This window comes from Sitophilus oryzae, unplaced genomic scaffold (assembly GCF_002938485.1).
Source record: "Sitophilus oryzae breed Bouriz unplaced genomic scaffold, Soryzae_2.0 scaffold_907_pilon_pilon, whole genome shotgun sequence".
Classification (NCBI taxonomy): Eukaryota; Metazoa; Arthropoda; class Insecta; order Coleoptera; family Curculionidae; genus Sitophilus; species Sitophilus oryzae.
In genome coordinates, this window is record NW_022147536.1 from 1826746 (window position 1) to 1853880 (window position 27135).

The 27135-nt window shown below is 32.6% G+C and overlaps 2 protein-coding genes across 2 annotated transcripts in view; one reads left to right on the forward strand and one right to left on the reverse strand.

Moving 5' to 3' along the window:
- The window catches only part of LOC115890640 (cartilage oligomeric matrix protein-like), a 69092-nt gene extending 64697 nt beyond the window's left edge, over positions 1-4395 (forward strand). The window contains 2 exon segments of the mRNA XM_030910935.1: positions 1813-2234; positions 3954-4395. Coding sequence (XP_030766795.1) covers positions 1813-2234; positions 3954-4084 — 553 coding nt within the window. The 3' untranslated portion in view covers positions 4085-4395.
- Positions 4396-20074: 15679 nt separating this feature from the next.
- The window catches only part of LOC115890693 (excitatory amino acid transporter 2-like), a 153370-nt gene continuing 146309 nt past the window's right edge, over positions 20075-27135 (reverse strand). Inside the window, exons 10-11 of the mRNA XM_030910996.1 lie at positions 26160-26294; positions 20075-20397 (exon numbers count right to left, since the gene is read on the reverse strand). Of these exons, the coding sequence (XP_030766856.1) occupies positions 20220-20397; positions 26160-26294 (313 nt within the window). The 3' untranslated portion in view covers positions 20075-20219. The remainder of the gene's footprint in view (positions 20398-26159; positions 26295-27135) is intronic.

Below are 27135 nucleotides of genomic sequence, written 5' to 3' on the forward strand. Positions count from 1 at the left end.
GCGATCTTATCTTCTAAAATATTAATTTTATCACTGATTTTCTCTTCTAAATTAACTTCCAAGTCAATTATTTTACTATTCAAATTGCCGTTTAAATTGTCTTGCAATTCCCGGGAATTTTCTGTAATTTTGTCATTCAAACTGTCTTCTAATTTTGTGAGGCACGAGTCAAGGTCACCTTCCAACTCAAAGCAAAATGTGTCAGGATCCTCACCTTCCTCAATCAAAACGTCTCAGTCTGGCTTGCAAAATGCTTTTCTTTCCATCTGTCTCACTCTCTCTCTTCCAATATACATTTCAGTTCGGACACTTTCAAGTCTTTCAACAATTTTTCAGAGCCATGGTCAGTCTTTTTATTTTTCTGTCTATCACACACGCCACACTTGACACCAATTGTTACGTTTTTCGTCGGTTCCGTGTGGATAGAAAGTCACAATTTATTTAAACACTATTTATTTAACACTAATTAACAAAAACAATAACGATAAAAGACTTATAGAACTATTTACAAACGATTTATAACTAAGAATTTATTTTGAATTTTAGCGCGTCAACTGCACTGGTATATTTATAACTGCCCTCTCTAGGCCACTGCCGCCGGCTTTTATACCTACAGCAAAAGAAATCTAGAATAGTCCATAGATCGTTAGGCGCATAGAGAAGGTTTTCGAATGTTCTCGTATGTACTAGTCCATTCTAGTGGGTCTCGATTCTTCTCGAACGAATGAATCATTGCGGTGGCTATGCGATGTTAAGGTCATCCGAGGGCGGGCCATATTGTGAGGTTAGGTCGAGTCCACACCGGCTCGCAACAATATTGATAAATAAGGTTTAAATTATAAGAAAATGCATTTTCTACAAAAACTTAGAAATAAGTAAAAAACGGTGGAATAAAATTTGATAAACAATTAAATTGCGCACAGGACTCATGTAAAATATACAGAGTGTTCCATTTAAATTAAACAAGTTATTGCCGTTTACAGCTAGTAATTATTTAAAATACATTTTTAGACACTCTGTATAAGGTAGTATTATTTTTACTATACAAAATTTAGTAAATAGGAAAACTTCAGTATAGCATTTGGTTTTAAAAGTTTAAATATGCCTAGTAAGAGAAATGAAGCATTAAAATTGTTACTGCATTTTCACAAAATCGTAAATATTTCAAAAATAATAAGATTTAAGTGCGGTAAACCTTAATTAAATTTACATTTATTTTAATCGTAGAAACTATAATAATATACTGGATGTTCCATTTAAAATAAAGGAGTAACTTGCTTTTAAAAGTGACTAAGGTTCCATATTAATTTTGTCTCACCCTGTATAACGTTTCGGGTCAAATTTCAATTTGGTTTAACATACAATGGTTACTGTAATTAAATATCAGGCTATACAAGGTCAACTAAAATTTACGTAGCTGTTATCGAAATCTAAAATTTACTCTTTATTTTCACAAAATGAGAAATATGTCAAAATCTTTAGATTTTAAGTATATGAGTCTTTAATAAAACTCGCATTTATTTTTTTCCTAGAATCCGAGAATCAATTAATATATAGGGTGTTCCATTAGAAAAACACAACTTTGATGTGTAACTTTTTTGGAAACAACCTGTATAATTCTATATATTTTTATAAAATGCTTTCAGTTAACCTACATATGGTGCCAAAATTTCATTTCGTTATAAACAACCGTTCTCCTTAGAGCTTTCGCGGCGTATGAGAGGCGCCACCCTGTATACCATTACAATATTTTTTTTTAAATTAATTTGCTTATATATTAATATAATATTTAAATATCTCCCCTCTTTCCAGTTACCAAGACAACTCCAAATTCTACACCGTCATGTGGAAAAAGAACCAGCAAACCTACTGGCAATCCATGCCTTTCCGTGCCGTAGCAGAACCCGGTATCCAGATCAAACTCGTCCAGTCCTCCACCGGTCCTGGCCAGTTGTTACGTAATTCACTCTGGCACACCGGAGACACTCCCAATCAGGTACGACTGCTCTGGAAGGATCCCAGGAACGTGGGCTGGAAGGAGCGCACTTCGTATAGGTGGTTCCTGATCCACAGGCCGCAAATTGGCTTGATCAGACTGAAGATATTCGAGGGGGAGAACATGGTAGCTGATTCTGGAAACTTGTTCGACAGCACGCTAAAAGGAGGGCAGTTGGGAGTGTTGTGTTTCTCGCAGGAGCAAATTATTTGGTCCGATTTGGCCTACAGGTGTAACGGTGAGTTTATTTTATTAAACCATATTTTTTAATATTATCTACTGTTAACTACTGATCGAAAAAAAAACGGCGTTCAGTTGGTCTGGAAACAAACATCGATGACATTTTCCATATAATTTTAAATATAAACATTTAGTTCTATCGCCCAATTGCACTTCTTCCAACGCTATCTAAGATCATAGAGTGTTTGGTTAAAAGAAAGCTGGTATCTTTTCTGTTTAAATACAAAATACTTACTGAATATCATTTTGGATTTTTAAGCAACAAGTCCACAAATAACGCTATGTTTTCCCTCCTTAATAAAGTTTACTCCAGCCTAAATAACCATCATTCTACAGCAACCATTTTCTGTGATTTTTCTAAGGCGTTCGACTGTGTAAATCATAAGATCCTAATTAATAAACTGCAGCACTATGGGTTCAGGGGAACATTTCTCGAATGGATTAAGTCGTATCTGAGCAACAGAAGTCAACTTGTGAGGGTGGATACCACGTTGTCTTCTAGCAAGCCAATAGAATGTGGAATACCACAAGGCTCATTTTTATTAACGACATTGCTAACATAAACATCAGTGGTAAAATATGTCTTTTTGTGGACGACACTAGCTTCACTTACATACATACATACATACATACCGCCATTACTCGCTGACTCGTCAGCGAGTGTCAAATACTCGTATTTGACACGCATCAGAAGATGGTCACGCAAGGCGTTTTCTTTCATGAGCTTTTCTGTGACTAAAAAGCCCGATACGTGATGTTATCTGTCTACCGCACTCAACACATTCAAAAATCTCATTGCTTTGTTGCCTCTTTACTTTTTGGTTGTCTGATCTTAGCTTCACTTGGAGCAACAAGGACGTCACGGCACTTCATAGGATTATATCAAATGACTTAATCACCATTAAATCTTGGTGCTATTCAAACCTCCTGAGTCTCAACATTTCTAAAACTAAAGATTTGTCGTATAAAAACTCGCTGCAGTCTTTTGTACTGAACAATGCCACCATTGACGTCGTAAAATCTGTAAAATTCTTAGGGCTTGTTGTAGACAATTCTCTGAAATGGGACATGCATATCGACGCTTTGTCGAAAAAATTAAGCTCTACCTGTTTTGCATTAAGATCTGTTTCTAAGGAGCTTAACCTGTCAGTGGCTAGAACTGTTTATAATGCACTTTTTGAGTCGCACCTTAGATAATATGCCCTTCCATTCTGGGGTACGTGTTGTGCGACTCAATTTGACCGCATTTTGAAGCTCCAGAAGAGAGCTATTCGATATTCACTGGGACAAACAGCAGAACTCATTGCCAGGACTTTTTTAAAAATTTAAAAATATTAACTCTTCCTTCCTTATTTATATTTGAATCCGTTTGCCTAATACGTAAGCATGTATCAGCTTCTCCAGAAAGGCCATCTCACACTTATCCACTCAGAAACGCGGAGCAAGATCTTACCTACCCCACGCTCAGAGTTAGTAAAAGTTCAATATTATACAACTCGAAAAAAATGCACAATCACCATCATTTTCTTCATTTCGCAAAGCATTGAAATCTTATTTACTAGACAAGGCTTTCTACGCCGTAAATGACTTATATTTTGATAATCGAATTTGATCTTGTAAACACTGGTCTAATGTTTGCTATTACTATATTTTACCAATGACATCGAAATAAATCATTGGTCTGAAAGCGATATTAATAAAATAATTCTAATTTCAGACAATCTAAGACAAGAAGTATGGAGAGAACTTCCTGCCAACCTGAGAAATCGTATCTCAGTAGATGACACAGTTTACAGTCATATCCAAGAGCCAGAACCATATCCATATCCGGAAGAAGAAGATTATTAATTTTTAAGAAAATACTAAAAGTCATCTGGCCCAAGAAAACATTGTGTTCATTTCTTCAGGCATATATTTTTTGTTTTGTTGTTATAATCCGTTTATTTTGTACTTATTTCCACAGGTTGCTAATATAGTTTTATGTCAAATATTATAAAATTACTAGATTCTTATTATAGATATAATGTTGTTTTAATTTTAAATTACCTAAGTAATTATAAACAAATGCTTTAAAACAGAAGACAAAATTATTTTGTATATTACAATTTTTTTCATATATTGACTGCTACATGAAATAAAACGACAATTTTGCCACTTTATGTAATTATTTCCCTAAACTAACCCTTGCTATAAAGCAAACGTTTATGACCCCATAGTCCCTTCTTATAAAAACATAAAACATATTTCAGACATACTTTGTCTGAAACACTTAATCAAAAGTATCACCCCGTATTATTCTTTAAGTAATTTTATATTCTAGACTCTGTGTGTTCCATAAACACTCATATTCTAATATAATTTAACAGATTTAGTTAGTTTTTTCCATTGCAAAATTGCCTTATATCTATCAAAAATAGTAGATAAAATAGAAGCATTTAACAGCGAGGATAGGTTAAAAACTTTATTTCTTCTCGTACGTTTTTCTACCTGCTTCCATTTCTGAAAATTTTTGTATTCCTTTTCATAAGTTATTCGGGATTTAAAAAGTAGTTTGGATATGGTAGACCAGTGCAAATAATTTTGAATTTGCCAAAATTTTTAGAAAGCTGCGACTATTGAAAATAGTTAGCCTTAGTAACCCTTATTAACATACTAAAAGTCCCCATTTATCCGATGTGTGCGTCATCAAAAAAAATCGGCCGCCATCTTGAATTTTGGTACATTTTGGGAAAAAATGTAAATAACTCGAAAACAGTGCGTTATAGCGAAAAACTTCAAGAGGTAAAAATTAAAGAGAATAAAAAACTCTCTCAGAATCAATAAAGAATAGTTTATTATCCTAAGGCAGTGACGTACAAAAATTTTTTGAAACTCGAGCAATTTTTAAAAGGAATCACCGAAATGCAAATTACTATTTTTTTAAGCTTATTAACAAATAACATGGATATTTATCATCAATTCAACTAAAATACAGTCTTTGTGACATTTTGAAAAAATATTTATTGGTGGTTTAATAATATTTCAAAATTAACAAAAATTGTCAAAGCTATCCTTTACTAAATACATGTGTACTAATAATGTGCGAAAGCAGCCTCCACCTTGTTTCGGTCGGGGCTATTTGTACTTAAACCAAGGTCTTTTTGTTACCATTTTGTAAACAACTTGTTTTTAAAAATACAGTGACAGTTTGAAAAATTAGGCTAGAGGTTGGAAGAAAAAAATAAAATGTAATAAACTACTTGCGAATGTCTTTTTGACATAAATATCATCTACGATCTTAACCTAAGATCTTAACACTTTTTCATTATGATAAATACATTATAAACATACCCCTACAAATCGAATAACAATAATTCAAATTATGACCATTTTAATAAAAATGTGTTACCACATAACATAGAACTTGTAACCTAACTTTTCAAACTGTCATCTCTAGAAAAAAAATGAAATTTACAATTTTATTCGATTTGTTCTTCATCGACCGATATTTGTTTGTTCTCGCAAGAAATACTATTACAGTTACCACAAAAGCATGAACATGGCATATTGCATTTTAAACATGTACCATTGCGATTAAAAAAATAGTACAACAAAATATGATTTAATCTGCTGGTCTATATTCTTGTGTCAGTGTCACGTAATTTTTAAAAAATGCCTTTAACTTCAGAGCAAAAATCGATTATATTTACGCGATTAAGGGATGGGGTTCCCATAAGGGACATTGCAGATGCATTAGGGATAAACAAAAAAACAGTGTTGTTGGCAAACTCCAAAAAAAAATTCAATATAATTCAAATATCCTTATAGACCAGGAATTCCGTCTGGGACTACTAATTCTTGTACTACTTTTTTTATCGCAATGGTACATAGTTTATTACATCCAGATTTGCAATTACAGTAAATCATTTTCAATACAAATTCTGGTGCCACTGCGTTTGACATTGTTGTTGGAACTAAGGTATACGTTTTTTTACTCCATCCACATTCTGTTGCCTCTTCTCCGTTATTTAGCCAATACTGCATTTATAAATAGGTCCTATAATACTGATTTTCAGCTGCAAACCCACCAATAAAAAATATTTCTTGAAAATGTCACAAGGATTGTATTTTAGTTGAATTGATGCTAAATATCCATGTTATTTGTTAATAAACTTAAAAAAATTAGTAATTTGCATTTCGGTGATTCCTTTTAAAAATTGCTCGATTTTCAAAAATTTTTTGTACATCATTGCGTTAGGATAATAAACTATTTTTTATTAATTCTGACAGAGTTTCTTATTCTCTTTAATTTTTACCTCTTGAAGTTTTTCGCTATAACAAACCGTTTTCGAGTTATTTACATTTTTTCCCAAAAAGTACCAAAATTCAAGATGGCGGCCGATTTTTTTTGATGACGCACACATCGGACAAATGGGGACTTTTAGTATGTTAATGAGGGTTGCTAAGGCTAACTATGTTCAATGGTCGCAGCTTTCTAAAAATTTTTGCAATTTCAACATGGTGAATGTCATAACTGCACTGGGGTATGGCGTTTGTCGCCTCAGCCTGAATATCTGTTGGTAATTTACTTATTTCGTTTTGGGCCATTTCTGGCTCCAATTCAATCAGCAATCGACACGAAAGAGAATTAAAAAATATTGACTCAAAACTGACAACTAAAGGGACAGCTTTATTTTTTTGTTAAATTACATAGAAACCAACGCCAACCCAGCACAATATTTTTTCTACTCGTAATAAATTCCTTGAAATAATTATTTCTGAATATTTTTTAAAACGAAACTCGCTATGGAAAAAAATATTGTTTTATACACGACGATAACATTGCATTACCGGCTCCCGAAATTTATTAATCCTTTCAGTCGACGATAAAATACCATTTTATCATCTTGTATAAAAAACAACTACATTTCAACACCACTTGAAAGACAAAACTTAAACAATAGTCAACTGAGACTTGAATCAAGTCACTTGATCAATTGACATAATTTGTTGAGTTTAGACGGCCATATTGCATTCATGCCGATTGAATTCTTGACTTTCAATCAATTCATTTGACTCGTATAAACGCGCCTTTAAATAAACAAGCGTTTCAAAAGTTGGGGTGCCATGGAATTCCGATCGTAAACAAAAACATGTGACAATCATACCTGACTGATTAGTAAATGCGTCGAGGTCAGTAGTGATGTGCGTTTATTAAATCATAAACTGTTTCTGAGATGTAATTATGGTTTTGTGGTGGTTCTGAGTTCCAGTGTTGTGCCAAGTACAAAGTTGATCGAGTGAAGGTGAGTTTATTTTATCTCACTGGCCCTGGGCAACTATAGTGGGTTACCGTTTATTGTTTTTATTGTGATTTGTTATATTTCTGAATCTCAGGTAAATTTTAAGGTAGTTGATTGAATAATAAGAAGTATTTGTTTATGTGACTTCATAATATAAGATAAAATACAGGGTGGGCGTCTCTTATACGACGCGGAGGTTCCAAGGAGAACGACAGTTTCTATTGAAGTGAAATTTTTTCAGTATATATAGGTTAATTCAGTGCACTTTTTTAAAATATAGAGAGTTCTACAGGGTGTCCTCAAAAAAAGTTACATATCTAAGTTGTGTTTTTTGTAATAGAACAGCTTATATATATTAATTGATTTTCGGATTCTGGGAGAAAAATAAAAGTGAGTTTTATAAGAGATGTATATGACAAAAATGTAAGGTTTTTGACATACTATTCAACATTTTCTAAAAATAAAGAACAATTTTTAAATTACAATAAAAGCTACCCAAATTGGAATTTACCCGGTATAACCTAATATGTAGTTAAATTAACTATTGTACTTTAAATCAAATTAAAACTTGATTCAAAATTTATACAGGGAGAGACAAAATTAATATTGAACATTGGTCACCTTCAAAAGTATGTTACTCCTTTATTTTAAATGGAACACCCAGGATATTATTCCGATATGGAGAATTCATGTCTCTTCAAAATACTATTAAGGTTGCCTACCCCTCAAACAAATATTTTCCTAGATATTTTCATTTACATGATTTGATCTGAGTAGATCTTTATTATTTGATAAAATCTAGGTCGCTGTGATATGTCTGACGTTACTTCAACATATCTGTCTAATTAGTCCAACTTTAACAACTAGTTATCCATTTTGTGTCAGTAAAAACAAAAAAAAATCTCAGAAATTCGCCGAAAATGCAAACTTATCCTACATCAGAAAGAATTGGTATGATTTTATTGGTTGGTGAATGCACACTGCATTAATATAATATTTAAATGCTCCTGATTTTATCTAGTCTGTTTTTTTATGGGGATATGTTAAAGCCAGTGTTTACAAAACTCGACCAACTATTGTCGACAACATGAGAGAAATTATTGTAGCTGCTTTTCGAGGTGGAACTTCACATATGCCTTTTAAAATAAAAAGATCCTTTTGAAAAGACGAGCATTTTATGCAGTTAACAGGAAAGAAAGCATTTTGAGCATTTGATTTCATCTAGCTAATTTTTGTCACATAATTATAGGTTTATATACAGGGTTGTTCACCACATACGACACGGAGTATTGTAACTAAACGATTAGATTATTACAAATTGTAAGTTTTGGGTTCGTTGAAGGACTATTAGAGCTACAATTTAAAAATATTTTTACAAGATACAGAGTGTCCCAAATAAGTAAAAAATATTATAGTTGTATTTTTTTAAATAGAACACCCTGTATATTATTCTATTTTTAGATTCTACGATTGAAATAAAGGTAAATTTGATTAAGGTTTATCACACTTAAACCTTACCGTTTTTGAAATATTTTCAATTTTATGAAATTGCAGTAAAAAATTTAAGGCTTTATTTCTCCAAGGGTTTCTTTAAAAATAAGCTAAAATGTCAATATTCCATGGGTATAGTGATAAATGAGGCCTATATTATAAAAAAAAATGCATTTTCTACGAAAACTTGAAGAGATGGGTAAAAAATGATATAATAAAATTTGATAGACAATTACATTGTGCATCTGATTTACGTAAAATATATAGGGTGTTCCATTTAAATTAAACAAGTTATTGCCGTTTAAAGCTAGTAATTATTTAATATAAATTTTTGGACACCCTGTATAAGGTAGTAAAATTTTTATTATTGCAACACAATATCTGATCAATAAATAATCTTCAGTAAATATTTAGTATTAAAAACTTTGATACCCTGGGAGAAATAAAGCCTTAAAATTTTTACTGCAATTTCATAAAATTGAAAATATTTCAAAAACGGTAAGGTTTAAGTGTGATAAACCTTAATCAAATTTACCTTTATTTCAATCGTAGAATCTAAAAATAGAATAATATACAGGGTGTTCCATTTAAAAAAATATAACTATAATATTTTTTACTTATTTGGGACACTCTGTATCTTGTAAAAATATTTTTAAATTGTAGCTCTAATTGACCTTCAACGAGCCCAAAACTTACAAATTGTGAAAATCTAATCGTTTAGCTACAATACTCCGTGTCGTATGTGGTGAACAACCCTGTATAGTTTTATTTCTGTAATAATTAAAATATGTTTTAAACGTGTACATTTTTATTACCGTTGAGTATTTTACTCTAAAATATTTAATTTTTGTTAAATTAACAAAAGGTATATCACAGCCACCTAGATTTTTTTAAATAATAAAGATTTACTGATGCAAAATAATAAAAATTAAAATATCTAGGAAATTATTTGTCTGAGGGGTAACCAATAATATTTTGAAGATTAATAAATTTCCCATTGAACACCGAAATAATATACTGGGTGTTCCATTTAAAATAAAGGAGTAACTTGCTTTTAAAAGTGACTAAGGTTCCATATTAATTTTGTCTTACCCTGTATAACTTTTCGAGTCAAATTTTAATTTGGTTTAACATTCAATGGTTACTGTAATTAAATATCAGACTATACAAGGTCAACTAAAATTTAGGTAGCTGTTATCGAAATTTAAAATTTACTCTTCATTTTCACAAAATGTGAAATATGTCAAAATCCTTAGATTTTAGGTATATGCTTCTCTAATAAAACTCACCTTTATTTTTTTCCTAGAATCCGAAAACCAATTAATATATAGGGTATTCCATTAGCAAAAACACTACTTTGATGTGTAACTTTTTTGGGGACACCCTGTATAATTATATATATTTTTATAAAATGCTTTTAGTTAAACTACATTGCTGCCAAAATTTCATTTCGATATAAACTACCGTTCTCCTTAGAGCTTCCGCGGCGTATGAGAGGCGCCACCCTGTATAGTAATATTATACTTGTGTAAAAAGCTTATGGAAACATGCGGGATTTGTAAAAATAATGACAATAAAAAGCAAATATAAGTGGATAAGACTGATTTTGCTGCGGTAACGTAATTTGTAGTGAATTTTATATAAGAAAATGCGACTTTTCCTGCAGTTTGGGAATATGTTTATGTATATTTCAGGGTCCACTATTAATACAGGGTGGCGCACCTCATTCGCCTCGATTGATTATACGAAAACGGTATAAACATAAAATTTTTATGTGTATACGTAGAGAGATAATATGCATAATTTAAAATTATTTTCAAATGTACAGGGTGTGTCAGAATTAAGATCCATACCAAAGTTATATTTTATTCTTGTGGAACACCCTGTATTTTAATTAATTTTTGGATTCTTGGGCATAAAATAAGGCATTTATTATATGGGTTTAATATGTTTAACTGCTTTGATTTTTGATATATTTAAAGATATTTAAATATGCATGCTATTATAAAAAAAAATTGTCAACACCTCATACATTACTGTTCAGAGTTAATTCTTGTGCTGACTTTGAAGCCAGAGAAATAAACTTTACTAAAAAATGTAATTGCTTCCTTAAATGTATACAGGGGTATCAAAAATTGGTGGGCTATTTTAAATATTTATTTTACATAAAAACTTCGTTATTTCAAATACAACACTAATTTTTTAAAATAAGTCGAAGCAGATTTAAATGCTCTTTCAAACTATATTAGGGTTTCCTATACCTATCTGCCTCAGATTTTGAATAAAAAGCGATTTTTTAATAAAATGGCAAATTTTTAATCAAGATGGCTGGTGTCGCCATGGCAATTTGCTAGTGACAGTTAGTATTTAGTGACAGTATACTATTTTCAAAATCGACATTACTTGATGGGCTTTATTATAAACTTAATTAACTTAAATTTATGACAATTTACTTTTATTTAATTTACCTACAATAGTTTAATAAGTAAGTATTTATTATTGTATCAAGAAAAACAAAGAAGTAGTTCTTTGATTTATATTACGATGACTTGTAGATATATTGGATGTTTTCGCCTAATAGGTTTTTCACATACCACACTATCAGCTATGTGACATAGAAAAAGTAGTTTTTCAAAGGAACGTTTGTCAAAAAAATTCCTATTTGGACATGTATGAGCATAAACCCTTCAGGCTAACAAGCAATTATCCTCACAAAATAAAATCACTAATAACATATCCATCCCTTCCGCCAGCAGATACTGCTTCATTTTTATTTATAAAAAAATAAATACTTATTTATTAACATTATTGTAGGTAAATTAAATAAATTAGCGTGTTATAAATTTAAATAAAGTCCATAAACTAATGTCGATTTTGAAAATAGCCAATAAGTGTCACTACAAAATTGCCATGGCGACACCAGTCATCTTGATTGCCATTTTATTCAAAATCTGAGCCAGATAGGTATAGGAAACCCTAATATAGTTTGAAAGAGCATTTAAATCTGCTTCGACTTATTTAAAAAAAATAGATAGTGTTGTATTCGAAATGACAAAGTTTTTATGTAGAATAAATATTTAAAATAGAGCAGCAATTTTTGATACCCCTGTATACATTTAAGAAAGCAATCAAATTTTTTAGTAAAGTTTATTTCGCTGGCTTGAAAGTCAGCACAAGAATTAATTCTGAAAAATAATGTAAATGCATATTTAAATATCTTTAAATATCTCAAGAATCCAAAAACGAAATAAAATACCGGGTGTTCCATAAGAAAAAATATAACTTTGGTATGAATCTTACTTCTGGTAGACCCTGTACATTTCAAAATAATTTTAAATTATGCACATTGCCTTCCCACATATACCCATAAAATATTTTATTTCTACATCTTTCCGTTTTTGTATAATCAACCGAGGCGAATGAGGTGCGCAACCCAGTGGCGTATCCAAGGGGGGCAAAGGGGGCAATTGCCCCCTCCAGACACGACGCGCGCCAGTCCTATTTATATTTTAAACAATAATTTAAATGCCAGCTTCGCAGATATTTTTACAGAAGCAAACAGAAACATGAACGAATTGTTTGGACAGGAAATAAAAAAAACGAATAACTAGTAGACAAAAAAACTGAAACTGCTCAAGATTATTACAGATTATCAATCTTTATTCCTTTTTTAGATTACGTAGTATTCCATTTGGAAGAACGATTTGTTAAATACAAAGACATACTACTGTCATTTAGCTCTCTTATATTCCCTCCCTAAATAAAAAATCCGATTATGAAGTATCGCATCTAAAATATATGCTATAGATTTTTATAAAAACGACTTAGAAAACTCTTCATTTTCTGTAGTTTCGGCTGAATTTAAGCTCTAGCATAGAATATTTGAAGACTATGCACCAGAAGACTACCCAAGTTCCGCACTCGATGCACTGTTAATATTTGACTAAGAACTACTTCCTAACATATTTATTTTATTAAAAAAAAATGCACTTTACCCGTTAGTACGGCAACACCTGAAAGGAAATTTTCAACCCTAAAATTGTTAAAGTCCTACGTCAGTAACACCGTAAGTAAAGACAGACTAAATGGCTTATCCCTTTTGTATATGTATCCAGAAATATCTGTTAGTACAGAGGAGGTACTTAATGAAATGCAGGCAAAAAAGCCTGGATATTGTTATTTAATTTTATTTGTATCTGTGCTTTTACTTTATTCACTTGGCCTTTTGTTTGTTTCTTCTTATTTTGTTATTTGTTTCTTTAATTTTTAGTTAATTTTTGTGTTAATGATTATTTTTTTTGTGATGTAATGTTACTTAGTAGTCTTGAGCCAGTATTACTTGATCATCAGCGAAACAAAGAGTGTAAAGTATCGAGTCGTTTAGTGGTATCCCCATCTGTTCGCACTTCCTTTTCCACGTTTTCAGAGCTTGTTCCAAATAGATTTTATACAGTGTCGGCGATAGACAGCAGCCCTGTTTAAGACCTTTGTTTATGCTGAATCCCTTTGATACTGTTTGTCCTTTCTTTACTTGGCTAGTGTTGTTCTTATAAAGTTCTTGGACAGCCTTAATTAATGTTATGCTGATATTCGTTTTCTCGAGGGCTTCCCACAATTTAGGCTGGGGTACATTTATGCTTTCTTGAGGTCTACATAGAGGAGATGTATTTCTTGATTTCTTGCCATCTTTTTCTCAATTATCTGTGTCAGTGTAAATAAATGGTCGACCGTGGATCTACCAGCTCTAAACCCCGCTTGTTCTTCAGCCTCCATATCCCGGTATTCTTCCTCAATTCTCTTTTTGACCAATTTTCCATAGACCCTTGAAACAGAGCTCAGCACGGAGATTCCTCGATAATTATCGCAATCGTCTTTACTTCCTTTCTTGTGTATTGTTGTTATATATGATGTCTTCCATTCTTTCGGTATATTTTCACCATTAAGGCACTTTTGGAAAAAACTAGCGAGCTGCTTATATAATTTATCCGTGCCGTACTTGAGTAATTCTGGAGGAATTTCACCTGGACCAGGCGATTTTCTATTTTTCAAGGTTTGGCAAATTTGTTTTACTTCTTTGATATTGATTTCGGTCAACAGTTTAGCAAAGTATAGAAAAATTATTAAACCATTTTCCTAAGAAAAATATTTGTTATTTATTTATACCTACTATTTATCATAGTACCTAGCTGTAATTAGGTAGGTACTTACTTGTTAATGTAAAAAAATATATATTTAGGTATAATACTGAGTTATTGACCCCCCCAAGCATGAATCCTCGATACGCCACTGGCGCAACCCTGTATATTAATAATTAATTCAAGGTTTTAATGACAAAAAAACAATTACAATTAAAGAGCAAAAACTATATTTTAAATAATATCGTAGCAAATTACAAATATACCTCTGTGTGACATATCAAAAAGAAGCGGTTAGTAATTTTTTTTTGGTTATTTTTAGATTTCCTTAACTCCTAAAGATTACTTAACAACACGTATGCTAATTCTGTAGTTCGTGTTAAATCAACGTGTTTCACTGGGTTTTGGCACACGCACTTCCACTGGCAGTAGGTTGCTACTAAAAACTAAATTTTACCAAAACTTAGAACTAATAGACGAAAGTTTAAAAATAAAACGACTTGGTCCCAATTAATCTCAAAATAACGTCCAACATCAGCTGCGTTCGTTTATTATCTTTAGTTAGCTTATTTCGTTTCTTATGCCACGTAAACACTTAACGTTTTATTTGACGATGGACTAGTAAAGCTGCAATTTAAAATTATTTTCAAAAGGTACATAATGTCCCAAATCAATACAGAATATCAAAGTCGTATTTTTTAAAAGGAACACGCTGTATGTTATTATATTTTTCATTTCTATGATTTCTATGAGAAGCATCAAATTGTTACTGCGTTTTCTCAAAATCGTAAATATTCCAAAAACAATAAGATTAAAGTGCGGCAACCCTTAATCAAATTTAACTTTTTTATTTGACTCGTAGAAACTAAAAATATAATAATATACAGGGTAGTCTATTTGAAAAATACAACTTTGATATTTTTTATTTATTAGGGACACTTTGTACCCTTTGAAAATGATTTTAAATTGTAGCTTTAGTAGTCCTGCCACGATTTCTTCACTGAAACAAAATGAAACAAAAATATTAAATCTTTGCAAGTCACTTATTATAGACGCTGTAATATGTCCATATTATTTTTTTTGTAAATTTTCTTATATGTTTTTTCTGTGTAAGCAAAACTACTTCTTTTCCTTCGCAAAGCTCGTAAAGTTAATGAAATAACACAGCCAAAATCTAACAAAAAATACGACTGAATATAAAATAAACAATTACAATTAATTATTATAAAAATCAAGTATGCCCAGTTTATTGTTTATTATTAAAAAATATAATAATGTGCAGGTAGCATACTTTTTATTAGACATTAATACATATAATTTGTTGGACGCATCGATACATATACATATAAGACCTATATTAAATTATTATCAGTATTTTTATACATATTTTATTTATATATAATGGTATACAATTCGGAAACAGACATAAACATTTTCTATGGACATAAACATACATATATAACATTTATTTTAACAATTTTTGATTAATATGGCTAAGCCAAATACCGTATGATCGAAAAAAAAGAGCGTCCAGTTGGCTGGGAAATTACGATCCATGATATTTCCCATATAAATTTACATATAAAATGACAGCAATCTTCATTTCGCAGCCATCGCTGACGCCGTTTTTTCTCGATAATACGGTATATCAAGGAGGAAAAATAACAAAAATTCAACAAATCTCAGCAAAATAATTTGGTAAACTGGTTAAAATTCTTTATTTTGTAAAATATTGAAAATACAAGATTAAAAAAAAGAATTTTAAGCTTGTAAATGTGTAAAATATTGTGCCTCAATTTTAATAGATTTGCAATACAAACATAACAAAGATTTTATAGTACAATTTTAAAAATAAAAAACATATTTTTCCATAAATTTAACATGTATTTTCCTCCTCTGTTATACTTTTGTTGTTTCTGAAAGGTCTGTACAAAATTCTACTGTCACGGTAGGATAAACTATACGAAACGTCAAAATATATTCAAATTGATTTGAGGAAGTGTCAAAAACTATTAGATTTTAGTATAAATTTGATTAGATAAATTTATAGCAATTTTGTACTGGGTGTCCCACTAAGAATAGCTCTCGGCTGTATCTCGGAAAGTATTAGTCGTAGATCTTGCGGAAAAAAATATTTATAACTAATGAGACCATGACAAATTGCTTGAAATTATTTTCAAGTTTGTAGGACGGCCGCTAGAGCGTAACTGCTATGGAAAATAACAAAATGGAATTTTTAAGAAATTTCGCCTAGACACGATGTACTATAAATAATAGCTTCATAATCTTCAGTAAATTTTGGATCTTTTTTGTTAGAACCATTTTCCCCTATCTGCTAAAATAAAGTGGTGGGGGGGGGGGAGAGGTTAGATCTGTTTTTATTTAAATATTAATAACTCCGGACTGGATGATCAGAATCCAACAAGCGAGGGCTCGTTTAAAAGAGCGTTTCTTACTCTATATTATAGCATATAAACAATAATAATAAGTTTTTGAACGTAGACACTAGGGGGCGTTGTCTTACAATTTAACAAACATTGTGCGTTTTTTCAAAAAAATTAAATGCGATAGTGTATGTAATTTTAGCTGATAGTAAATAGTAATAAAAGCTTAACAAGTCAGCAAAAACCGCATCTTGATATCTTTTTTCAAACCAAAGTTATTCGCAAAATTATAATAAATACCAAAATATAAGCCCTTAATTACCTTATTTTTCTAACACGGTATCACTAGCCCTCTTGATTATGACCACTCTAATAAAAAATAATATAAAAAAGGTTATTTTATTCAAAATATCGACAATGAACCAGAAAACCATAATACTCGGTGTATTAATATCTAATAATTAAGATACCAATGACGGTGGACAAGAAACGACACCTCAGTGAATTCATGGTAGGCTTTGGAAAAAAGTTGCTTTTAAACGGATAGTTTAAACGTCAAAATATTATTATATCAACATTTTGATAGTCTCAGCAGCCTTTTTTTATCTTTTGATTGCATTTCTCTAAAAATGCCTTTCTTCAACAGAAAAAAAAACGCTGCTAAGACTATCAAAATGTTGATCTAATAACACTTTGACGTTTATACTATTACGTCAAAAGCAAGTCTTTTCCAAAGCCTACCATGACTTCACTAACGCGTCTTATTAACTGTCATTGATATCTTAATTATTAGATATTAATAGATCTGGTATTATGATATTCTGGTATATTGTCGATTTTAGAATAATCTAATCATTTCTATCTTATTTTTTGTCATAATCAAGAGGGCTAGTAATACCGCGTTAGAAAAATAAGGTAATTAAGGGCTTCTATTTTCGAATTTATTATAATTTTGCTAACAACTTTGGGTTGAAAAAAGATATCAAGATGCGGTTTTCGCTGACTTGTTAAGCTTTTATTACTCTTTACTATCAGTTAAAATTACATATACTATCGCATTTATTTTTTTTGAAAAAAACGCGCAATGTTTATTAAATTGTAAGACAACGCCCCCTAGCGTCTACGTTCAGACGCTTATTATTATTGTTTATATAGTACAATATAGAGTAAGAAACGCTCTTTTAAACGAGCCCTCGCTTGTTAGATTGCGATCATCCAGTCCGGAGTTATTAAAATTTAAATAAAAACAGATCTAACCTCCCCCCACCACTTTATTTTGGTAGATAGGGAAAAATGGTTTTAACAAAAAATATTCAAAATTTACTGAACATTATGAAGCTATTACTTGTAGTACACCTTATCTAGGCAAAATTGTGTAAAAACTCCATTTACTTATTTTTTGTTGCAGTTGCGCCCCCTAGCGGTTGTTCTACAAACTTGAAAATAATTTCCAGCAATTTCTCATAGCCTCTTTAGTTACAAATATTTTTTTCCGCAGGCCCTATGGCTAATACTTTCTTAGTGGGACATCCGGTACAAATCTTACAGAAAAATCAAGAAAATTTGAATTAATACCAGAATAACATTTTTCGTAAATTATACAATAATTATTAACAACGGATTTTCTCTTTCTGCTTTAACAAAAAAAAAATGATATTTACACTGACTTCTAAATACATTTTTCCTAAAGGTACGAAACGATAAACTACAGTTAGGTATAACATAAATAGCACACATTTAATATCATTACCAACGAACCTTCTAATAACATGCTTGAAATTTAACACTTTTTTCAGGAATAACACATATCGACACATTTATCTGAAATCACGTAAAAGCGTGCGTTAAAATAATCAAATTAGAGATAATACACACCGCTATATTATAGCATGCGATCGAAAAAAAAAACGGCGTCAAAGACGGCATTGACAATCGATGATAATTTTGGCGAGGTCGAGCACTAGACGTCATTACTTAGCACTTACTCTTCTTTATTTTTTAATGGCGCTTACTACCAGATGGTCTTATAAAATTTTGGAAATTTGTAATATGATTTATACCAATTTAGAATGACCAATAGAGAATGACCTCGTCAAAATTATCATTGATCCGTTTTTTTTTCGATCATACTGTATTAATATGTGACATTCGTGTTAATTTTAGCAGTATTTCACATTTTAGAAATTTGATTTCTTACCGTAAAATGTATAGATAATGCATGACACTCAATGCGATCTGCAAGAGTGTATACATCTTTAATTTGATTCACACTGTACCATTTCAATTTCTTGCAATATAAACTCACCGGCAAAAAAATCGGCCTCTAAAAACTAGACCCAATTTCAAAGTTGGATTTCTCGCGAACCACTCAATGGATTTTGATGATTTTTTGTTAAATTGTAAATTAATTTCTTCTTAACGGATTCTACGTCAGAAATTTTTATTACGAATTTATTTTGAGCATATACAGGGTACAGCAATAAGACGAAATTTTTTGCCCGAACGTTGTAACACCTTATAGGGTGCAGCAGCGAAAGTAGCTATTGCTAAATTAAATCACATTTTAGCCTCATCTTTTGTGAGCATTTCGTTTTTTTAATCACCACATTATCTCTTTTTGTATTAGAGATATGCTGTTTTAAAACGAATGTCTCGGAAAAATGCTTCGCAGGCAGAAAGTTTTATGTGTAAATAATCAAGGCGACATAGGCGAAAACGGATTTATGAGTATTTGCAATATGACAACAACGGTTGTCAAATTAAAAAATACCATTATCTGTAACGGTGGTTGCTCGTATAGAGGCTTTAATTGAGGATGGCCGAAGTCAACGTTATGTCTCCGATACCCTAGGTATATTTCGGACAACAGTCCAGGATGAACCAAATTTCACCAGGCGAGTGGACACTAGATATTAGTCCCTTAACATTTCTTTACCTTTTTTTAATTTTCATGTTTTTAATTTTCATGTGTTTCAAGGCGTTTGTTTTAAATCAGTGTATTTCCAATACAAACAGAGATAATGTCGTGATTAGAAAAACAAAATGCTCACAAAAGATGAGGCTACAATGTGATTTGAATTAGCAATAGAGCTGCTGCACCCTACAGGGTGTTACCAAGTTCGGGCAAAAAACTTTGTCTTATTGTTGTGCCGTGTATATGCTCAAAATAAATTCGGAATAAAAATTGCTGACGTAGCATCCGCTAAGAAGGAATTAATTTACAATTTAACAAAAAATTATCAAAATCCATTGAGTGGTTCGCGAGAAATCCAACTTTGAAATTGGGACTAGTTTTTAGTGGCCGTTTTTTTTTTGCCGGTGAGTGTATTATATGGATATCTGGAATTGTGAGATGAAACCGCGGTTTAAGTTTACAGATGTAGTATAAATTACCTTGGATTATCGTTATTATAACAAACACTAAATAATCAAAACATATGTTTTTAAGTAAAAAATAACGTTTTTTGTTAATTTTCTTCTCTGTCTTCTTTCTTTTGTTAATTTCTTTTTCTTTTCTTTTATTCTTACTCTTTGTTGTTGTTGGTGTTTTAATTTTTTATTTTTATGATTTTTCCGTCATTTTTACCTTAGAAGATATATTTTGATTAATAAGTGTTTGTTTTTTGGTAACCCGAATTATTTAATATTACAGTGAAGCCGCCGCAAAGATAATGTTGACAGCGGTTTAAGTCTACAGATGTTGGTGGTCGGGTTTGGCAATTTCCGTCAATTCGTGCACTTCCGCGTTCAGTCGATCCTGCGCCGTCACGGTTGCCGGCTTTCCTGACAATTCTCCCACGCTGAGCAGGTCCACCAATCGCGCTCCTAAGCAGTCGCACATGACGTTGATCGTTGTACGGAATCGATCACTGAAAGATTAATAATTATACTAACTAGAATAATAATAGTACTTAACAAACAACACATTATGAGGAGTCAACAATATATAATCACGATATAATTTTATCTATGTCATGTATGCTTATAGAATATACAGGGTGTTTCAAAAAACATGTGCCATCTCTCTTGGGGAGATTCGTCACGCAAAAATAAGATTTATTTTTTATATCAACATAGGTCCCGATTCTACTTTGTTTCGCAGCTACAGGATGTTAAATTCTTAATAATCTTTCGATTTATTATAATTTTCTTCCAAGTATGTACGTTCAGTGATTCGAATGAAATTTTGAGGGTAAAAGTTACTATAAGTGCATGCTACATATTTTATTGCTATAACAGTGTCGATATGCATCAGGGACGTGCATATGAGTTTGCATATTTTTCAAAAAAAAACATGTGTGCCACTGACTTTTTTCTTTTGATATCAAAATTGTGTAGGCCGTTTAATTCCAATTCAACGTTATCTCTTTATATTTTGTCGAACGGCCTCCTTGATGAGATAAACGCCATTTTATTAATCACAATTAATAAAATTAAAATAAAAATAAAATTAATAAGTTATATATTTTACCTAATTTATTATTAAATATTGTAACTATTAGTTATTACTACTATTAGTCCAACCTACAGCAATTTCAAATAAAAAAAAATAATGGTATTTAAAGTAATTACAAAAAAAACTTATTTAAAAAAGTTTTAACATCCTATAACTCTAAAACAATGAATATGCCGACACTTTTAGCTTTAAAATATGTCGCATTTATAGTAACTTTTATCCTCAAATTTTCATTCAAAACCCTAAAAATACTTGGAAGAAAATTATAATAAATCGAAAAAATAATAAGACCAAACCAAACCAAACCAAACCAAACACCCTGTAGCTACGAAAAAAAGCAGAATCGGATCTATTTAATTATCATATTTTTAGGTGAGGAATCACCCCAAAAGAGAGGCACATGTTTTTCGAAACACCCTGTATAATAAATATGCTTTTAAAGGCTAATACGTAATTTCATACTAGAACCAATTTAATCCTATAAACTTTGGTAGAACGCTTAAGTGATTGATATCTCGAATCTAATGCCGGGTCCAGACCAAGCAGACAAAACAGCGACAAGACAGAAACATTCAAGTTTTACAACAAAGTTGTGACAAATCCAATACATTGATGCGACATTTTTGTCTCATTTTTGTTTTGTTTCAAAATTCGGACACTCTTCAATGTCCCGTCTCGAGTCGGTAAAGATCAAAGTGTCTATGTTTTGTTCATATATTTTCCGACAAGTGGCCGGCGCAGTGTGGATGGCGTGTGCTGACAACGGTAGGAAACCAGTGAAATCACACATGGTTGCGATTCATTCGCAACAACTCAACGCAACAACTAAACTTTTGACTTTGTTGCACTTTTGTACTTGCGGTGTGGACAATTTGTCTCAAGTTTGTCTTGTTTTTCTCTCAAAATCGTGTTTACTTTTAGTCGCCTTGGTCTGGAGCCGGCATAAGAACATGAAATGGAACATAAATGGAACATAAATGGAACATAAACATCATATATGAATTTACTTGTTTTGGACCAGAAAGACTGTGATAAAAATAAGAACAAAAATGTCATCACCAGAGAAGTTTAGAGCAAACGATGGATACGGACCTGCATTCTAGTCCTTTGTCTAGAGTTTCTTTTAATTTTCAATAAATTAATCTTAAGATCAATAGTGAATCATAACTGTGAACTTTAATAAATTTACTTTTTATAAATGGCTTTATAAAATATATACAATAGCTCTAAAAGCCTAAAAAGCACATAGCTTGATTTGTTATCTTTCTCCATTTCTGTCTTTTGCCTTTATTCTCCACCCGTCCACTCTTATCCTTCTCAAGTCCTCTTCAACATCCTTTTTCCATCTGGTTCTCGGTCTACCCCTCCTTCTCTTTCCACCTATTTCACGTTTCATTATCATACTAGGAATTCTTGCTTCAGCCATTCTTTTAATGTGTCCCAGTCATCTCAGTCTTTGTGCTCTTGCTCTTCATTTGTTCCTCTGGTCCATACGTTGCAGATCTTCTTTCCTCCAAAAATCTTCCTCGGTATTTTTCGTTCCCAAATCTCTAACCTCGAACTTTCTGTTGCATTGAACGTCCACGTTTCACATGCATACAGTATCATTGTTTGGTGGGTACAATCTGATTTTTAAAATTCTAGAGTGTTCTTACTCTTAATAATTTTCTGTAGTGCGCTAACGCATATATTTTCTGCCATTATTCTTGCCACAATTTCCTGAGTTACATTTGGGTTCCTTAGAAATACGGTTCCTAGGTATGCGAATGTAAATTTTTTGAAAGAAAAGTTTGACTTGACCGAACTTTCTGATTTAGTAACAGTTGGGACAGATGGAACTGTTATGAATACGGGAGTGAAAAATGGCGTTATTCGTTTGTTGGAAAAAGAATTAAAACGTCCTTTACAATGGTTAATTTGTTTATTCCATTTAAATGAACTTCCTTTGCGACATTTAGTAAAAGAACTAGATGATGAAACTTCGGGTCCCGGTGGACTCAAAGGTGTTATTGGACAGAAAGTAGATAACTGTGAAACCCTAGCTGTTGTAAAATTCAGAAGAATTGAAACTGTCTAATAACACAGAATTGAAACTGTCTAATAAAACACGCCTAATAACGACATTTAACCTTATTTATTTATTTATCGTATGGCTCATATACATGCAAGAAAACCAGACACTTAAACATAGACATAAAATGAACTACAATGTAAATGAAAACATTACAATGTAAATATAAAAAAAAAAACAAGTATAATATAAAAAGACAACATAAAAAACGTATTTACGAACACTATATATTGACATCTAGATGCCCTATCCATTCCAAAGCTGATGGAGAAGTCTCCAGAAAGTCCCTCCAGTCTTCACCATAAGCGCGTAGGTTGCACTCTCTGGTTATGTGATGAATGGTTTGGTGAGGGGATCCGCAATCACATTCTGGGGAAGGTATTTTTCCCCACTTATAAAGGGAATCCGCACATCTTCCATGGCCAGAGCGTATCCTATTCAAAGTTGACCATGTTTTCCGGTTTAGATCGGTACCCGCTGTCTGGCAATAGTTATGTTTGAACCAGGAATATAGGTGCGCATCGGCCATTTCTCTCCATAACTGAAGCCACTGTTCTCGAGAATTGTAGTTACTGCGTTTTAGTTGTTCAGCTGTTCGCAAATGTGGATTCCTCGACTTAAGTCTATTCACCTGTAAAGCAGGAAGTGTTTTATGGACAGGTAGCGTTGGGGTAGCTATTATTTTATCAAATTCTCTAAGAAGAGCCTCGTTTCTGCGTAGATTTGGAGGTAGGATGTTACTCAGAACTGGAAGCCAGTAACTAGGGGTGCATCTGATTGTCCCTGTAATCAGCCGCATGGTGTTGTTCAGCTGTCTGTCTACGAGATTTGTGTGGTGGCTATTCAACCACAGGGGTGCACAATACTCTGCCACACTGAATACCAGACCAAGGGCGGAGATCCGAAGTATTGTTGCTTTTGCACCCCACGAAGTACCACAAAGTTTTTGTATAATGTTGTTTCGTGTTCTGATTTTCCCAGCAACATTTTCTAGGTGTTTTCTTCGAAATGAGAGTGTACGGTCTAGAGTAATCCCCAGATATTTTGGATATTTGTTATTACTCAGAGTGGTGCTACCAAACTGGACGCTTATTTCAGTATTCGCCAGCTTGTTATTAAGATGGAAGGTAGCCACTTCTGTCTTATTTGCATTGGGTTGAAGTCTCCATTTTATAAAATAGGCATTCAAGGATGCGAGATCCTTTGTAAGCGTTTCTTGGGTTTGATATAGCGATTCATATTCCGTTGCTATGGCTATATCGTCTCGTAAAACAAAATTTTCTAGATTGCGTATCTGGTAGGTCAGAGATGTATAAGTTGAATACGAGAGGGGCGAGAACGGAGCCTTGGGGTAAGCCGTTGTTAAGTTTTTTAGGTTTACTTGTGCTCTCTCCCTGAAATACTTGGATATATCGGTTACTTAGCATGTTGTTGATAACTCGAGCTATAGTTTGACAAGGAAGTGCTTTAAGTAATTTATAAACCATACCATCTCTCCAGACTGTGTCGTAAGCGGCTGTTAAATCGACAAAAGCTATGGAGGTTTTAAGCTTAAGTTGGAAATTTCCTTCAATGTGAGATGTAAGTGCTAGGACTAGGACTGCCTGTTCAACTGGAATATGGTCTAAGATACTATCCTTTATTCTATTGAAAATAAGTCGTTCTAGGAGCTTATAGGTACAACTAAGAAGGGCTATGGGTCGATAATTCTGAGGTTGATCTTTAGATTTTCCTGGTTTTAACACAGCTATTATTTTAGTTTTCTTTAATTCCTTTGGAATGTTGCCGGTTGATAAAATTCTCCAGAAGAAACTACAAAGCCACTTGAGGGCAGGGTTTCCAGCGTAAATAAGGAATTCTGAATGAATGTTGTCATATCCAGGAGCTTTGTTCGGTTTGATGTCTTTAATAGCTATGACTATGTCTTCAATTTCGAAGGGCTGTGAATATTCCGAGATATGGGGAGTGGTTGTTCTTAACTCCTTCAATTTCCTCTTAATCTCAATTGTGTGCTCCTTATCACGTCGAGACCTAGATGTCTCTAGATAAACTACCATCCGCGGCCTGTGACAAAACTGGAGTTTCAGATCACGCTGCCGCTATAATCGCAAATGCTCTTTTAGAGAATATTGGAGTAGTGTCTAAAAGCAGTTCTACACAGATAGTAGATAGAATGAAGATCAGGACGGCCAGAGTGTCTCAACGTAACGTTTGTACTAGTGTATTAGGTGAAATGTTGTTATTAGGCGTGTTTTTTGATGGTCGAAAGGACTACTATTATTTACGATAAGAATAAAAGGAAGAGAAAACGCGTTGTGAAAGAACATATTATTTCTATTTTGTCACAGGCAAGTGCCACGGATAGTACTTTATCATGCTGGTGGACAAGTTTCAAATATATTGAGGAACCGGAAAACAATAATTTAAGTGATTTAGTTTGGATAACATTATTGGGTTATATTTTATAGTCATGTTAAGCAGTGTGTTAAAGGTAAAAGATAAATAATTATCAAATATGTTGACGGGCAAAAAATGAAATATTTTTCAAAATATCTTAGCTTTTATGGCCCGTGAGGAACCTGAAGATACAAAGGTAGGGCGCTCAGATTTTGAGAAAAAAAAATTGGCGCCGGGAGGCACGCATAGCCGCCCATACTAAAATATGTTAATATCTCGAAAACTGCAACTTTGACTGATTTTGATGTTATTACAAATTTTGTTGCAAATATTATTCCTAATCTTAAATTGAAAACCGCGTTTCGCTAGTTACTGTAATTTTGGAGATACGATTTTTTTAAATTTTTAACCCCCTCCTATACCCCCTTGCCAACCCCCACCCCCACCAAAAACTAATGGCCAGATTCTCGGGTGCCACAGTATTTTTGTGCCAAATTTGGTTAAAATCGGTTCAGCGGTTTTTGAGCCTACTATACCTATTGGTATGGTCGGCTAAAAATGTTTATCTAAAGGCACATTTTGAGGCTTGTGTGAAAATATTTTGGAAAAATTTTTTTTTCGTTCCACCCTACTGACCGCTCCATAAACTTCGCATCTTTTATAACTTTCTACACTAAACTAAACAAAAAAACTACATTAATACTTACAGCAGCCAGTCCACCGCCACAATGTTAATCACCGCGTCCGCAGGCAGGCCCACCGTGTCCAGCACCATCACCATGGTGACGAGGCCGGCCTGGGGAATCCCCGCGGCCCCTATGCTCGCCGCCGTCGCCGTCAAACTGAAATCGAAAGGGGTGAGGGGGGTTGATTAGTGTTCGACTCGATCGAGTGGGAGTGGGAATGAAAGGGGTTAGTTAGGCGGTTGATGGGATGAATTGACGTTAATTATCGGGATCTCGCTTACCTGAATGGGGTAGGTGATGAATTTACTTGTTTTGGGATATTTTTTTGGATGAATTATTTTGATTAGATATTATATTAAATAATAAAAACTTAATGAATGTACCTTCAACTTAATAATAGCAACATTGTAGTAGGTGTAAATGTAGTTAAGAGTTCTTCTTAATGTAATACTGAAGTCGTGGTAGTGTTAATTTATACACACATCGGCACAAAAAACGGGCACCTTAAAATTTTGATGTATTTTCAAGTTTAATATATTTTGTTCTAGTGAGCCGATTTTGAAGATTTTTTTAACCAATTTGTAGCTAATTTATTTGACTTTTAGTATCTCTTTCTAAATTAAAAATAAAAGTTGCCATCTGTCAATTATAAGAGGGCAGGGGTGGATGGGAAAGTAGAAACCGGCCCGAGAATAACAGGCAACCGGCCCAAATCCACAAAAACAAAATGGCCATAACGACGAAACATATTTTATTTATTAATATATGTATAAGTAACGGAGTGTTTCGCTCGTGCGACAAAAGCTCTTTTGACTCCGGTTTTTTTAAACAATTCTTGATCAAAATTTTCATAAAGATCAATATTGGGTCGCACATCTGAATTTTTACCACAAAATGGCTCAGTTTTACAGGGTTCTACTGCTTTATTTCCATTATCGATAACAGTAATTTGATCTTGAATAGGCTACGATTTTAAGTCACGATTTTGAGAAACTTT